Here is a 14,556-nt window from a genome sequence, read left to right as displayed (position 1 = left end):
TATATATATATATATATATATATATATATATATATATATATATTAAAGTTGAGGATGTGGGGAGTTTGGTCTTAGGAACAATGTTCAAAAATGCGCTAGGCGGTAGGCGGGTGGGTTTTTTTTAACCTAAAAAATTAAAACCATGAAATATTTATGAGTTTTATTGTGAAAAATAATTTTTATGTCTTATGTTTTTTCAGTTTTTTGTATAAAATTCTTTTAAAATTTTAATAATAAAGTAAAATATATATAATAATATAGTCAATACTCAATAGTTGGGGAGACAGCAAGAAAGATGAACATTGAAGACAAGTTCATGACGACTTTTCTTGGTTTTTTCCACTTTTTGTTTTGTTTTGTTTTGTTTCTTCTCTTTTTTTATTGTGAGTTTGTGGTCCTTTTTCTTCTTTTTAAATTTTCTTTATTATTTAAAAAAATTAAAAGTTTTTTTTTATTATATGGGTAAATCGCCTAGGCGGCCAGTTAATCAGACGACGCCTCCAGCCATTAATCGAGGCGGCAGGCCGTCGCCCAGCGCCTAGGCGCCACCTAGTCGGGCCTAGGCGAGGATTTTTAGAACACTGTTTAGAAGACGATGTATGGATGTACTTCTAATATATATATTAAAGTTGAGGATGTGGGGACTTTGGTCTTAGGAGACGACGTATTCCCTATTATATATACTAGTATTCCACCCGTGCGATGCACGGAGCTTATTTCGTATATAGTTTTATTAAACATTAAATATTACTATAATTTTGGCAATTCAATTAAAATGTATACACAAGCTAACTTAACAATGACTACTACATGTGACGTAGGAAAAAAAATAATTACAAATTATGAAAAACTTCTTTGAATACGACATTTGTCGTTGAATTTTCCTGGTTACCATCTGCATCACATATTAAAAGTTTGAGGCCCTTAGGACTTGTAACTCTGGATAAAGCAACGTACAGTTGGCCATGACTGAAAACAGGTTTCTTCAAAAAAAGTCCTACATGAGATAATGATTGTCCTTGACTTTTGTTAATTGTCATTGCATACGAAACAATCAACGGAAATTGTCTTCGCTGGAACTTGAAAGGAAGTCTTGGATCAGAAGGAGTTAATGACATTCTTGGAATAAGAACTATATGACCAGCATTACTTCCAGTAAGAATCTGTCCTTCCAAAACATGGTTCCCAAGCCTCGTTATAATCAATCTAGTTCCATTGCATAATCCAAGAGAATGGTCTATGTTTCGTAACAACATAACCGGAGTTCCAACCTTCAAGTTTAGCTCGTGATTCGGAACTCCAGAACATCTAATTCCATTTAAGAATTCGGGCGTATGTACATCATGCAATATATCAACATTTTTATCCGAATGGCACGCAGAATCAGAGCTTAAATACAATCTCCCCTCTGAATTGTTTAGTGATGTCATGTATTCATTTATGGATTGAACAACATCGAGAGTTGGTGCTAATATAGCTCTTTGCTGGAAGTATGTTGTATCACTTATCATAGTACCAAACAACGGATATGTACTCTCCACTATAGTTGCAATAGGATCATTGCAGACTTTCAGCAACATTTCATCCGGAATATCAATGTTCGCATAACCATCGTTTGGTTCTTTAATTTTTCCATCTCCTATATTTGCAATCCAATCTGAAAATCTCTTAATTTCAGCACCTTCATCACAAGCCAAATTCAGTCGCATATTCTTAGTCAATCTCAAAACTTTGCAGTGTCTCCATAGATATGACGAATTAATAGTAGCATGAACAATATCTTGTCTACTTCCCTTCGGAATAACAGGCAAAATTTGTCGAAAATCACCACCGAATACAATTGTCTTGCCTCCAAATGGGAGTTGAAAGTTTGAAGGATTGACAAATCTCATTAAGTCGCGCATGCTTCTGTCAAGTGATTCGAAACAGAATTTGTGCATCATTGGAGCTTCATCCCATATGATAAGTTTGGATTTCACAATAAGTTCCGCAAGAGGACTCCCTTGTTTGATATTGCATGTTGATTCTTCATTAGGATTAAAAGGAATTGCAAATCGAGAATGAGCAGTTCTTCCACCAGGTAAAAGAAGAGACGCGATACCACTGGATGCCACATTTAATACAATTTCTCCCTTCGATCTCAAGGCTGCCGATAGGGTTTTCCAAACAAATGTTTTTCCAGTACCTCCATAACCATAAACAAAGAACATTCCACCTTTGTTTGAATCAACTGACACCATCACCGTGTCATGTACATGACGTTGCTCATAATTTAAATTTTTCAGAAGATGTTCATATTGTTCTGACAAAGATCTTCTATCATAACACAACTCATCTTGTACTAACCTGTTTCTTGAGGATTGGAAATATTGATCACCAGGAAATGGCATCGACTGAAAATCACGTAAACTCTTTCCACAACCTCGCAAAAGCTTTTCGATTTCCACCAATGCATAATTTTTAATTTCGTCCTCGTTTAATTGCAATTCTGTAATAGAAAAATAAATGATCAAATGTTGTAAAATAGTATTATTATAAAATAAAATTCATGATATTACCTAATGCTTACCATGGTGTTTTAGCAAGTTTCGTTGTCTGTATAAAATATCATCTGATAAGTATGTCCAGCATGACTCCCAAACTGAGTCGGGTCGGCTGATGCAATCTGATGATAACAGGGTAGCAAAAAGAACTCTCAATGATTGTGCTGAAGCCCATTGGCTTGTCTCAACAATACCATCAATATACTCACTGTCATCATTTAACAGCCCTAATCCATAGCAAGCATCGCGAAAGGACTGATATTGAACACCATTGACAAAAGATATATCATCGTAGCATTTTGCACCGCGACTGACATTCAATAGACATCTTAAGTAATACAAATCCCCACATCCAGGTGGAACGAAAAAGATACGCCCAATTGAGAATCCTCGTTTCCTTGGAACCCATTCACGTGCATCTTGCTTCCAGACAAATTTCATTGGAAACTGAGCATACGTTAATTCTCTTGCCTCGGGATATTTTTTATTCGCTTCAAACCAAGCTAGAAACATGCTCTGATTAATAGTAGGACGATCAAGAACATTTTCGATTTGTTCCAAGTCAGAAAATACTATATTTTGTTCATTCGGAAGATGAAAGCTCAATCGCTCAACTGGTGGATCTCTATATTGAATGTCAAATCAAAAAATTCTCCAAGCAGCCTCACATGAGGAAATATACCTGCAATCATAGTACATATTAACTTCATCAACATGCTTACCTGAGTTCTCATCATCACCACTCTGATAAAATGATGCAGTCACACGATCGTGTCCCTTATTTATATACTTGAACAAATATTTAATGGCTCGAGATTGGTTGCACCATTCAACATTCATATGAGCTCCATAACGAATCAATAGATAATGATTATGTGGCACGACATATCTGTTGTCCAAATCAACACCATTCTTCTGAACAGTTCGCCCATTATCTCTACGTCTATAGACTGGGTATCCATCCTCATCTACTGATGTGACGTCAACAAATTTTTTTGGAAAATGTTTTGTGCAACGACCATCTGACATGCATGGAGAATTCTTTCTCACCACACCACATGGACCATGAATCATGAAGTCACGCACAGCTGCATAATAAATTGGATCTTCTTTCTCATCTGGAATTTCAGCTGAAATTATATCGTTTACTTCTTCTGCACCTGGAAATTTGTCTTTTTTATGGAGAAAGAGAAGAATGTGCGCATGAGGTAATCCTCGCTTCTGAAATTCCACCGTATATATAACTGCAATAAGGTTAATAAACATTTTTTAAATTATTATTAAAAAAAGTCATACATAAATTAATACAAACAAATATATATATATATATATATATATATATATATATATATATATAGTTTGATGCAAGATATTTAAAATTATTACCTGCTTGAACATCACCGAAAATACTGTTCTTACGAAGATCTTTGATCAAGCCATCCAATTTAGCTTTGAATATTCTGCTCACAATATCAGGACGATCCTCAGTCTTCAAACCCTTAGCCTCGACAAATCTTACGATCTCGGGCCATTTGGGGTTGCATGTAAAAGTGATAAATAAATCTGGATATCCAGCCCATTTGCATATAGACATTGCATCTTGATAGTTTTGAATCATGTATCTTGCCCCTCCAGTAAAAGAAGATGGCAGTATAATTCGTTTTCCTTGCCTAGACGCATCTGTTTCCCCACGCAAAAGAGCTTCATGGAGGCCTTTGTATATTTCACATCGTAATTGCTTTTGATGCATCTTAATATACGTCAACCTTGCAGATTCAATCATCGTGTATGCATCGACAACAAACTGTTGGAAAAGTCTTTTGGAACACAAAATTGTCGATGAATCACAATTTCTATCATGGAGTCGGTACGCAAAAAATTCCCTCATACTGACATTTTTTCTTCCTCCGGCACTTGATTTAGAAGAAGACAGAGATATATCTTCTCTGTATCCATCCTCACCATATGGGAAAAGCAAAGGATATTGAAGGCCAAGATATGAAGCATTCAATTCATTGATACGTTGAAGTTTTCCCGTCTGCGTTTCTACTAAAATATCTCTATCGCCCAAAGATTCATCAAAATCTCCAACAATTAATGCAGCAACTTCGGATGTTGAAGGAAGCTTATACCTTCTTGCGTCCCCACCTCTTCTACCTATCAACCTTAATCTCACGTCTAATCGTCTCTCCTGCATCATCTTTTCCTTGGCCATCCTAAAAGACTTCACCAAAACGTTGTTGTCATCTAACATAGATTTCAAATCACATATTATTTCCGAGTGGATTTCATCCGTTTCATTTCGTTGCCTGTAAAAAAATACATATCTATATAAGTCAAACAACTATATATGTTTTAGTATGGATAAATTTAATTTTAAAAAAAATGTGGATATAGAAAAATACCTGGCAACTGATATTCTATTAGAAATTTCATTCTCTGTGTCATAAATATATAATTGAGCAAACTTGGGCTTTGACCCTTCACATGGAAGTAAACTTCCAATTAAATGATAATTCTGACCATGTAGTTTAAACACTGGAGGTGAACCACCCCGATTTACACTTGAATCTACTTTTCCACCCATGGACGTGAAACAAAATATGCTGTTGTATGATCGAATATTTTCGCGAAACTGTTTGCTTTTAGCGCTCACCCCATACAACAAATCATGCAACACTTGAGGGGGTTTTTTCAAAAGTGGAAGTTGGATTTTTCCTTGCATACAACACAAAGAATGTTTAGGATTCTTGGCATTATAGTATCGACATAACCTTTCTTCATACCAGAATATTGCACCACAAAAACCACATGAATATGTTGGATCGCCAATATCCCAATAATCTACACCTACATATATAAATAAAGAAAAGATTAGTTTTAAAAATATATAAGTTAAAATTTAAAATTTTACACATACAAAATTTGGTAAAATTAAATGTATTCTGTAAGAATACTTAAATAATAATTTATTGTATTATTTAAAGTACCAGAAACTTTTAGAACAATATTTATCAAACAAAATATAAAAATAAAATATACAGAGAACGTACCAATTGAAGACATGGATAGCTTTTTTGCACGATTACGGAAAACACATTCATTATGAGGAATGCAATCCAAATTTTCTGAGAGTTCATTGAGATAGTCAATGGCACAACAAACTCAAATATTATTGGTGCGAATGAATTAATGCAATATTACTAAATATACGTAAAATAAATAATCATGATGATAAATGAATACCATTTGTGACACAGTCCAAAGGAATTTTCATCTCACTTTCCATCAAATTGATATCAGGCCTATTGTGATCGACGACATTCGTAATTGAAGATAATGATAACTCTATGTCATCTGTTAAATCAATGATGTCTATGCGATGTGGGGTTGAAGATGTTGGAATTTTAGAATCATGTATCATTCTACACGTTTTTGTAGATGAGCCACCTACAAAACCAAACATTGAAATCAAATAATAGATATTCGTGTGTGCATATAATTTAAAAGAGATGACAATTGTATTGTTAATTAATCTCACCATTGGTTATATCACTTAAAGGAGATATATTTCTTTGAAAAAACGTGCTCCTGACTGTACCACGTACAAATGTGGTTTGTTGTGAAAATCTGGACGAAACATCTGAATTTTCTGCTTAGCAAATGAAAATATAAAACATTTAGTAAGATCTTAGATTGACAATATATTTAAACAATTTAATTTTAATTTATACTTTTATAAAATAACAAATGAAGAAACGTGATTGCATCGAAGAAAAAAAATCATTGTAGGCTTCATATTTAATATGTATACTATATTAAAGATGCTTATTAAATATGATATTTAGATAGTTTTAGTTATTTCCTTGTAGGCTTCATAGAAGTACATTTTTTTATTTTTTGCGGAGAAGCGACCTTGCTAGCTCAGCACCTATTTGTCGGGCTTCTTGTTTGCATTTGTGCAGTGGATTGACTCTTTAATAATAAAATAAATATGTTTGATACACTAATGAGAAAAATAATTGAGAAAAAAATAGTTGGACAGAATATGGAATATAAATCCCGAAACAAACCAATTTAATTGTATGGGTTCATCAAATATTAAGTGTTATAATTGGACTCGTAAATCTAATATATATTTGGACCTTGAATTGTATGTTATTGTCGGACAATGTTTGGACTTCAAAATCACAAGAAATGAACAAAGCCCATTATCTAAAATCTATTTAAGTCACATTCTCAACCCTACCGACAGTCTTCTCGTCTCGTGTGTCTCCCCTCCTACATTGTCTTCTCAAATCCTCTATGCCGAAGCAAAATAAAGAAAACATCTCATGCCTGCTAAAAAGATTTCCTAATCTATGTTACCAAAAGGTGTTTATGTTTATGTTTTGGTTTCTGGTTGTTTTTTGTTTTTTTGTTTTGTTTTTATAGATGTAATATTCAACAATGAAAAAATATTTGAATGATGTTTTTGTTTTTGTTTTTGTTTTCTTATTTGAGTTTATGGATATATCTGTCAAAGAAATACGGATATTCGTCTTGTTTTCCATTTTGATAGATATATCTCTGATAAAAATATGATTTCATTTTTTTCAACCATTATTAATTTTTTTTTTTGGGAAAAAGATGTATAGATCCGATAACTGGGACACAAGATCTAATCAGATCTGGTCATCGTGATAACTGCTGTAAAATTGAGATTTGTGACCCCTTTTTCGAAAGCAGTAAGAGTAAGATTTGATTGTTCGTATCATTATTAATTATTTTGGAAAATGTTCTATAGATCTATGTTGGGATCGGTTCAGAGGGTAGAGGGGGGGTGAATACACTCTGAAACTTTTCTTCTTCTTCTTTAAAATGATCAAGTGAGGTTTAGTTCACTTAATCAGTTTTCTCAACTTCTAAAACGTTTTGAACAACTTAAATAGTGCGGAAATAGTTCAGAGGTTTTAGTGATGCAAAGTTTATAATGCAGTGTATGAGCAGGATGTAAGATAAATGGCAGTAAATGCTAAAGCACGATTTTATGGAAGTTCGAAGGCTTAATCCTTCTACGTCTCCCCTTCTTCCACTTAGGAAGGAATTCACTAGAAGACTTTGGTTATTACAACGTCTTGTAATACACCCACTTCAGACTTAGGACTTATCCAATGCCTAATCCGAAACTCCTAGATTTACACAGATAAGATTCTCAGTTCTTATCAGACTGGTGGAAGCTTTCAGAGCAGCTTCAAGTCTCTTCAACACTGAGTATAGTTGAGTTGAGCTTCTCAGACTGCAGAGCGGTCGAGAGGCTTGAAAACCCTAGGATGATCCTTGACGATCAGATATGTGAACTGTAGGCGAGGGTTTATTTGAGCAGCAGATGAATGATCTTGTAAGTGTGCTCAAGTATATCAGATGAGGACTTTTGATATTAGTCAAGTGATTGAAATTTTTCTGAGTTGCTTGTCTCTCTTCGTTGTCTCGTATCACTTGTTGTTGTTCTTGTTGTTTTTCTCTTTTTGAGCAATCTTCCCTTTATATAGGTCAATCATCAACGTCTTTATTTTGAACGTTCTGATGCTGCATTGAATGCACATTTAATGCTCATAAATGCATTGATGATTCTGCATGAGGATCGTACACTGCAGACAACTTCCAGGGTCCAAAACTGGAATAAACGATCGAATGCTTTATCTGCAGTCATTCTGTGTTTTTGCCATTTTGGTACAACCTGTTGTCTTGATTTGCAGGAGTCAACAAATCTTCTGAAACGCCGGTTCTGCTTTTAATAAAGGATCCTGCAAAGAACATCTTGTCACAGGTACTTGTCTCGAGATATCTAGATAGGCAGTTGGCATTCTACCGGTAGAGATATTTGTCCTCTGCTGGTTTGAATAACCAGTCGATAAGCTTGTGACTTCAACCGGTCGACAGATAAAGGCGGTTGACAAGCTTCCGGTAGATAGATTTATCCTCTGCTGGTTTTGATAGCCAGTCGATAGGCTTGTGACTTCAGCCGGTCGAGGGCAAAGGCGGTTGACAAGCTTCCGGTAGAAGTTGTAGTAGATTTTTGAAATACAATGGTTGGCAGCACATTCCTATACAATGAGTTGTTGTTTGTTATCACCAAAATATCGGATTCAACAATTTCCCCCTTTTTGGTGATGACAAAACTTAAGTGCTCCAAGAACAATATGAAATCATTAAAATGAACTTCATTGAGAGAATGAATTTCATTAAGTACAATAAGCATTTTTATTACACCTACAGAAAAAAATAAGATGCGGCTGCGATAAGTAAAGAAGAGATAAGTTGTTCATCTTTTGAACCAACTGGCTCCTCCTGACCTATCGCCTTCTCTTCTTCTTCTGTCGGCTTCTTCTTTTCTTCTGGACTCTTCTTCACGTCTTCTTGCCTCTGCTGCTCTACGTTGCTCTTCTTCCCCCTTTTTGGCATCACCTTGGTTGAGCCGAAGGATGACCTCAGTGAGTTGAGTGCCAATGCAGGCTTGCATAGTGTCTATTTTTGCATCGATTTGAGCAAGTAGAGTGGCTTGCATAGTGTCCATCCGATCATTCAACTGCTTATGAAGGCGATTTTCGGATCGGATAACTTGTTCGGAGACGGTAGAGAGCGTGTTGATTTGAGTGCGATGATGATTAGTGATCTCTGTGGACAGACGAGCAAGGTCTCGAGACACGGTCTCGAAATGCCGAATCATCGTCTGGCGTGAATTATCGACCGATAAGGATGAGTTTGTTATGTCTTGAGAGAAGGACCTAACCGTTTGCATGAGCTCATGAAGCCGATTTATCAAGGTATGATCTAGAGCTGCGGCCATGGCTTCAATTAAAGAATCATCAGTCTGAAGCATTTGCCCTTCTGGGTCATTTTTTGGTGAAACCGGGCTAGACTCACGATGATGTGGTGCGGGTGAATTTGCTGGAGAGCTGCCCGATGGACCTTCCAATAATGGTACAGTTGGAGATGTAATAGTTTCGACTGCAGCCAATATGGTTGGTGGAGTACCAGGATCAGCACTTGGTTCATCCATAATGAGATCTTCCATAAACTTTTCAGTAGATGGAGACGGTTGAAGTGCTGGATCAGCATCAGTCACGTGCTGTTCTGGAGATGCAGGTGATACAATAGTGCTTGATATCTCCGTTGGGGGCACTGTTGCTTCACTACTGCAAGGAGCCTCTGTCACAGAGGTGACAGGTATCTCTTGTGCAACCACTTCTAAAACATCTTGTGAATGACCGGGAGAAGTGTGAGCGGTCGTCACGGGAGAGGAGTGAGCAATCACAACTGCTTCCGGTTGAGTAACTGCTTGGACTGCGGTTGAGGAGGGGTCGACCGATGAAGATGCTGCCACATTCGATCTTAGAGCATATGATTGAAAGAGGTCAGCAGTGATGAGATCGGTCAAAATCCCATCTGAAGAAGGGAGAGCATAGACGTCTTCTTCACCCTGATCTTGAGTGAGAAAGGTTTTCATCATCACTTGTGCTTCCAGCACATAAGCTTGTAAACAGGCTGCTGAAGCTGGTGTTTTGACATTGTTGAGAGCTTGGAAGTGCTGAAGTAGTTGAGTGATTTGACGTAGACTATCCTGTAGTCCAGTCAAAATCACAAAGTCATCGGCGGCGGTAGGACTCTTGGATTTGAAATTCTTGACACGCTCATTAATTAGCAGTGATAGCAGGCTTCCTCGAAGCTTCAAGTCTATGAGATGTCTTCTTCCCAGAGCCTCCACGATGTCTTCAGTATCAGCAAATAGAAGCATCTTCTGCTCAATGACGTTTAGAGATTTCCATTTAGGAAATATTTGAGCGAGTGTCAAGTGAGTGCGGGAGTGATGCCATCTGTCAAAACATTGTAGATGACGCTTGACAGTACGGAGCACGTGAGAGATGATCATATTGAGTTCTATCGTAGCTGCTGGTTGAGCCTTGGGTGTGTATATCATCACACCTTTCCCTTTGTCTTTGGGATCAGCTAGAGTGACCTCAGGAGCTGATGAGGCACCTTCCCGGATTATCACACCTTTTGTAGGACGAGGAGCAGTAGAAGCAACAACGGTGGTAGTCTCGACCGTTGGCAGGGTAGGAGCAAGTCCAGAAAGAGACTTTAGCTTCTTGTGCTGCCTCTTCTTCTCGCCTGCAGGCGTGGATGACACAGCTGCTTTGGAGACCGAAGGAGATGACTTGCTGAAGGCTTGAATCAGTGGAACATTCTCACGTGATTCATCTTCAGAGTCAGATTCGATGATCAGTTGACGCTTGGCAGACTTTTTGGTATGGACTGGTTTGGCCACGACCGAAACCGTTGAAAGTGGTTGAGGGATAGCAATAACCTTTGCGGTTGAGGGCAAGGTGTCGACCGCAGTCTCTTTCTTGTTCAGGAATTTGAGAATCGTAGACTTGTTGAGCCATTTGGTGGGATGCAGAGGCTCAGTCTTGGAAAAGTCCACTCCAAGGACGCCCAAGATGTGGCAGATTTGCAAAGCAAATCCCTCGGATTGCCCTTTGCCCCTGATCATTTCACATAGAATATTGAACAGAATGTCTGACCAGTTTATGTTGATCTTGGAGGCAATACAAGCCATGTATTGAAATTTCTCCAGCGTCACCTTGTCGTAAGATCCAGCCTTGGCCAGAAGATTCTTGGCCACGATATTAGTCAGTAGTCTGAATGGAGCTTTGAGAGATGTCTTCTGGGCCGGCAGTTTGATCGGAGCATCAGTAGTTGAGAACTCCTTCAACCAATAAGAGCAGTTACCATCTGGAAGATCCGTGCATTTTGTCAAACCCCTGGAGGGCAGATCAAATGTGCTGGCGAAGAACTTCTGATTGAAGGAGTAGGCCTCTGTCTTAATCAAGCATTTGATAGTCCCATGCTCGATTTGAGCGGTTGCGAAGAACTCCTTCAAAATAGGCAAATCGCAGATGGCGCTGCATTCCAGAAATTTCTTTAGTCCAGAGGCTTCAAGCATGGTGAAGACCTCAGTTATTCCTGCGTTGTTTGCCTTAACAACGGAATCAAAGTTGATGGCAAGGCAAGTCTTCTGGATCGACATGATATCTGTAGATAAGAACTCGAGCAAAGAGTAAGCAAGAGCTTGAGAGTAATTTGATGGACCGTTTAATACAATATGAAAGCTTTTAGCAAAGGTGAAAGATTGATATACGAGTGTAAAGAGGTATATATAGGAACCTATGGGCCATAGGGTGACGTCATGAAAAGTATTTTTGAAATTCAAAAAGTTTTGAAGTGCATAATCACGGCGCCTCAATTAATGTCATTTGGTTCAAAGCACCAAGCTGCTAGTACGAAGCCTGTCAGAGACAAGTTAAAGGCGGATGATATGCCAATATTTATGGCAATCGTAACAGCTAATCTATTAATGTCATATTGACAATCATTCCCCCTAAACACATGCATACTAACTTAAATCTACTAAGCCAAGAATATTTCGAAAATATGAAAACTTAGCGTCCGGTAGAGGCTTGGTGAATATGTCTGCTGCTTGCTGATCGGTAGAGATGTATTCCAGCCTGATTTCCTTCTTTAAGACATGATCTCGGATAAAGTGATGCCTGACATCAATGTGCTTTGTCCGAGAGTGCATCACTGGATTGTGAGTGATGGCTATGGCACTTGTATTGTCACAGTAGATTGGAGCTTCACTCGACCGAATCCCATAATCATTAAGCTGCTGTTGAATCCAGAGTATTTGAGCACAACAGCTGCCAGCAGCAAGGTATTCTGCTTCGGCGGTCGAGGTAGCAATTGATGTCTGCTTCTTACTTGACCACGAAATTAGTCTATCTCCAAGGAATTGACATGTGCCACTTGTACTTTTGCGATCAATTCTACAACCTGCATAATCTGCATCTGAATAGCCAATAAGATTAAGATTTGAATCTTTGGGATACCAAAGACCCACATTAGTAGTTCCTTTAATATATTTAAGTATTCGTTTGGTAGCAATGAAATGAGATTGCTTAGGTGCGGCTTGAAATCTAGCACATAAACAAACTGAATACATGATATCCGGTCGACTGGCAGTCAAATAGAGCAGTGAACCAATAAGGCCTCGATACATGGTTACCTCGACCGGAATTCCCCCTTCATCTTTATCAAGCTTAATTGATGTACTCATGGGGGTAGATACAGTTGAGCATTGTTCCATTCCAAACTTCTTTACCAATTCCTTGGCATACTTGGACTGATTGATGAATATTCCAGTTTCAAGTTGCTTTACTTGAAGTCCAAGAAAGAAGTTTAGCTCGCCCATCATGCTCATTTCAAACTTCTCCTTCATCAGTTTAGAGAACTTTGAGCACAACTTGGGGTTAGTTGACCCAAATATAATGTCATCAACATAAATTTGTACTAGTAACACATGATCACCTTTTACAAATTTAAACAGGGTCTTATCGACCGTTCCAATTTGGAAATCATGTTCCAGTAAAAATTTTAGCAAAGTGTCATACCAAGCACGCGATGCTTGTTTTAATCCATAGAGAGCTTTGTCAAGTTTATAGATATATTGAGGATGAGTAGGATTGACAAAACCTGGTGGTTGTTCAACGTACACCTCTTCTTGAAGTAGACCATTGAGGAATGCAGACTTCACATCCATTTGATAAACTTTAAAATTCTTGAAGGCTGCATGTGCAAGAAAGATGCGGATTGCTTCTAGTCTTGCAACTGGCGCGAAAGATTCCTCAAAGTCTATGCCTTCTTCTTGTCTGAATCCTTGAGCAACAAGTCGAGCTTTGTTACGCACAACAGTGCCATGTTCATCGAGCTTGTTACGAAACACCCATCTAGTTCCAATCACATTTTGATTTTTCGGTCGAGGAACTAGATGCCAAACATTGTTGCGGGTGAATTGATTCAACTCTTCTTGCATAGCTTCAATCCAGCTGGCATCTGATAGAGCTTCATCTATTTTCTTGGGTTCTACCTGAGATATGAAAGCGGCATGCAAGAATTCATTAATCATTTGACCACGCGTTTTTCGAGGAGCAGAAGGGTCACCTATGACCAACCCAGGTGGATGATCTTTGTTCCACCTAAAATAATTCCCTAAAGGGTTGTCATCAATTGGTTGATGAACGTCCTCGTTTACTGGATCATCATTGGCTGGAGGATTGTTATCAACCGGTAGATCCACTTCTGGCCTTGTTTGATCACACCCGGTAGAGGGAACTGGATCATCCTTCTTTGGAGGATATAGATCACTGTCACTCTCTTCCTGTAGATTTGTGTTTTCCAGTCTGTGACTCAGATCATTTATGCTCCCTTGAGTTTGTTCTGTACATAGAGTAGATTCATCAAAAACAACATGAATGGTTTCCTCGACCGTTAGTGATCTTTGATTGAACACTCGATAAGCTCTGCTAACGGCTGAGTAACCAATAAAAGTTCCTTCGTCTGCTTTGGCATCGAAGGCTGTCAAATGGTTTTTGCCATTGTTGTGGATAAAGCATTTGCACCCAAAAATTTTGAAATAAGAAATATCAGGTTTTGTGCCATTCCAGATCTCATATGGAGTTTTGTTAAATCGTTTATTAATCATAGATCTGTTTTGAGTATAGCAAGCTGTGTTAACTGCTTCTGCCCAAAGTCTTTGAGAAACATTTGAATCAGCAATCATAGTTCTGGCTGCTTCTTTTAAAGTACGGTTCCTTCTTTCAGCCACCCCATTTTGCTGTGGGGATCTAGCAGCTGACAACTCATGCTTGATTCCCTGATCATCTAGATAAGTCATAAGAGTGGTGTTTAAAAATTCAGTCCCTCTATCACTCCTGATTCTATCTATCACAGTAGATTGTTCATTTTGCAAGCGTTTAAAAAGCTTAATCAGGTGAGGTGCAGTTTGATCTTTTGAAGAGAGAAAGATGACCCAAGTAAATCGAGAAAAGTCATCTATAACAACAAGAGCATATCTCATTCCCCCTATGCTTCTTACTGGTATAGGACCAAATAGGTCCATGTGAAGTAAGTCTAA

At 37.9% G+C, this 14,556-nt stretch overlaps 1 protein-coding gene across 1 annotated transcript; it reads right to left on the bottom strand.

The window, feature by feature from the left end:
• Positions 1-833: 833 nt before the first annotated feature.
• LOC140860899 (uncharacterized) lies at positions 834-5,130 on the bottom strand. Its single transcript, XM_073263899.1, has 5 exons — positions 4,949-5,130; positions 3,930-4,852; positions 3,266-3,787; positions 2,570-3,115; positions 834-2,488 (listed from the first exon to the last, which is right to left on the bottom strand). The coding sequence occupies exons 1-5, from the start codon at positions 5,128-5,130 to the stop codon at positions 834-836; spliced, it is 3,828 nt and encodes a 1,275-aa protein (XP_073120000.1).
• Positions 5,131-14,556: the final 9,426 nt, after the last annotated feature.

Source organism: Henckelia pumila, chromosome 4 (genome assembly GCF_033568475.1).
Source record: "Henckelia pumila isolate YLH828 chromosome 4, ASM3356847v2, whole genome shotgun sequence".
Taxonomy (NCBI): Eukaryota; Viridiplantae; Streptophyta; class Magnoliopsida; order Lamiales; family Gesneriaceae; genus Henckelia; species Henckelia pumila.
The sequence above is the reverse complement of the archived record's forward strand: the minus strand, read 5'-3'. Positions and strand labels throughout refer to the sequence as shown.

What these genes read in the sequence shown, in the direction of transcription:
- LOC140860899 (XM_073263899.1), bottom strand. Translation starts at nt 5,130, where the DNA reads ATGGGTGGAAAAGTAGATTCAAGTGTAAATCGGGGTGGTTCACCTCCA. An exon ending in AATAGAATATCAGTTGCCAG is followed by an intron (nt 4,853 to 4,948) that starts GTATTTTTCTAT and finishes ATTTTTTTACAG; the next exon opens with GCAACGAAATGAAACGGATG. An exon ending in TTTCGGTGATGTTCAAGCAG is followed by an intron (nt 3,788 to 3,929) that starts GTAATAATTTTA and finishes ACCTTATTGCAG; the next exon opens with TTATATATACGGTGGAATTT.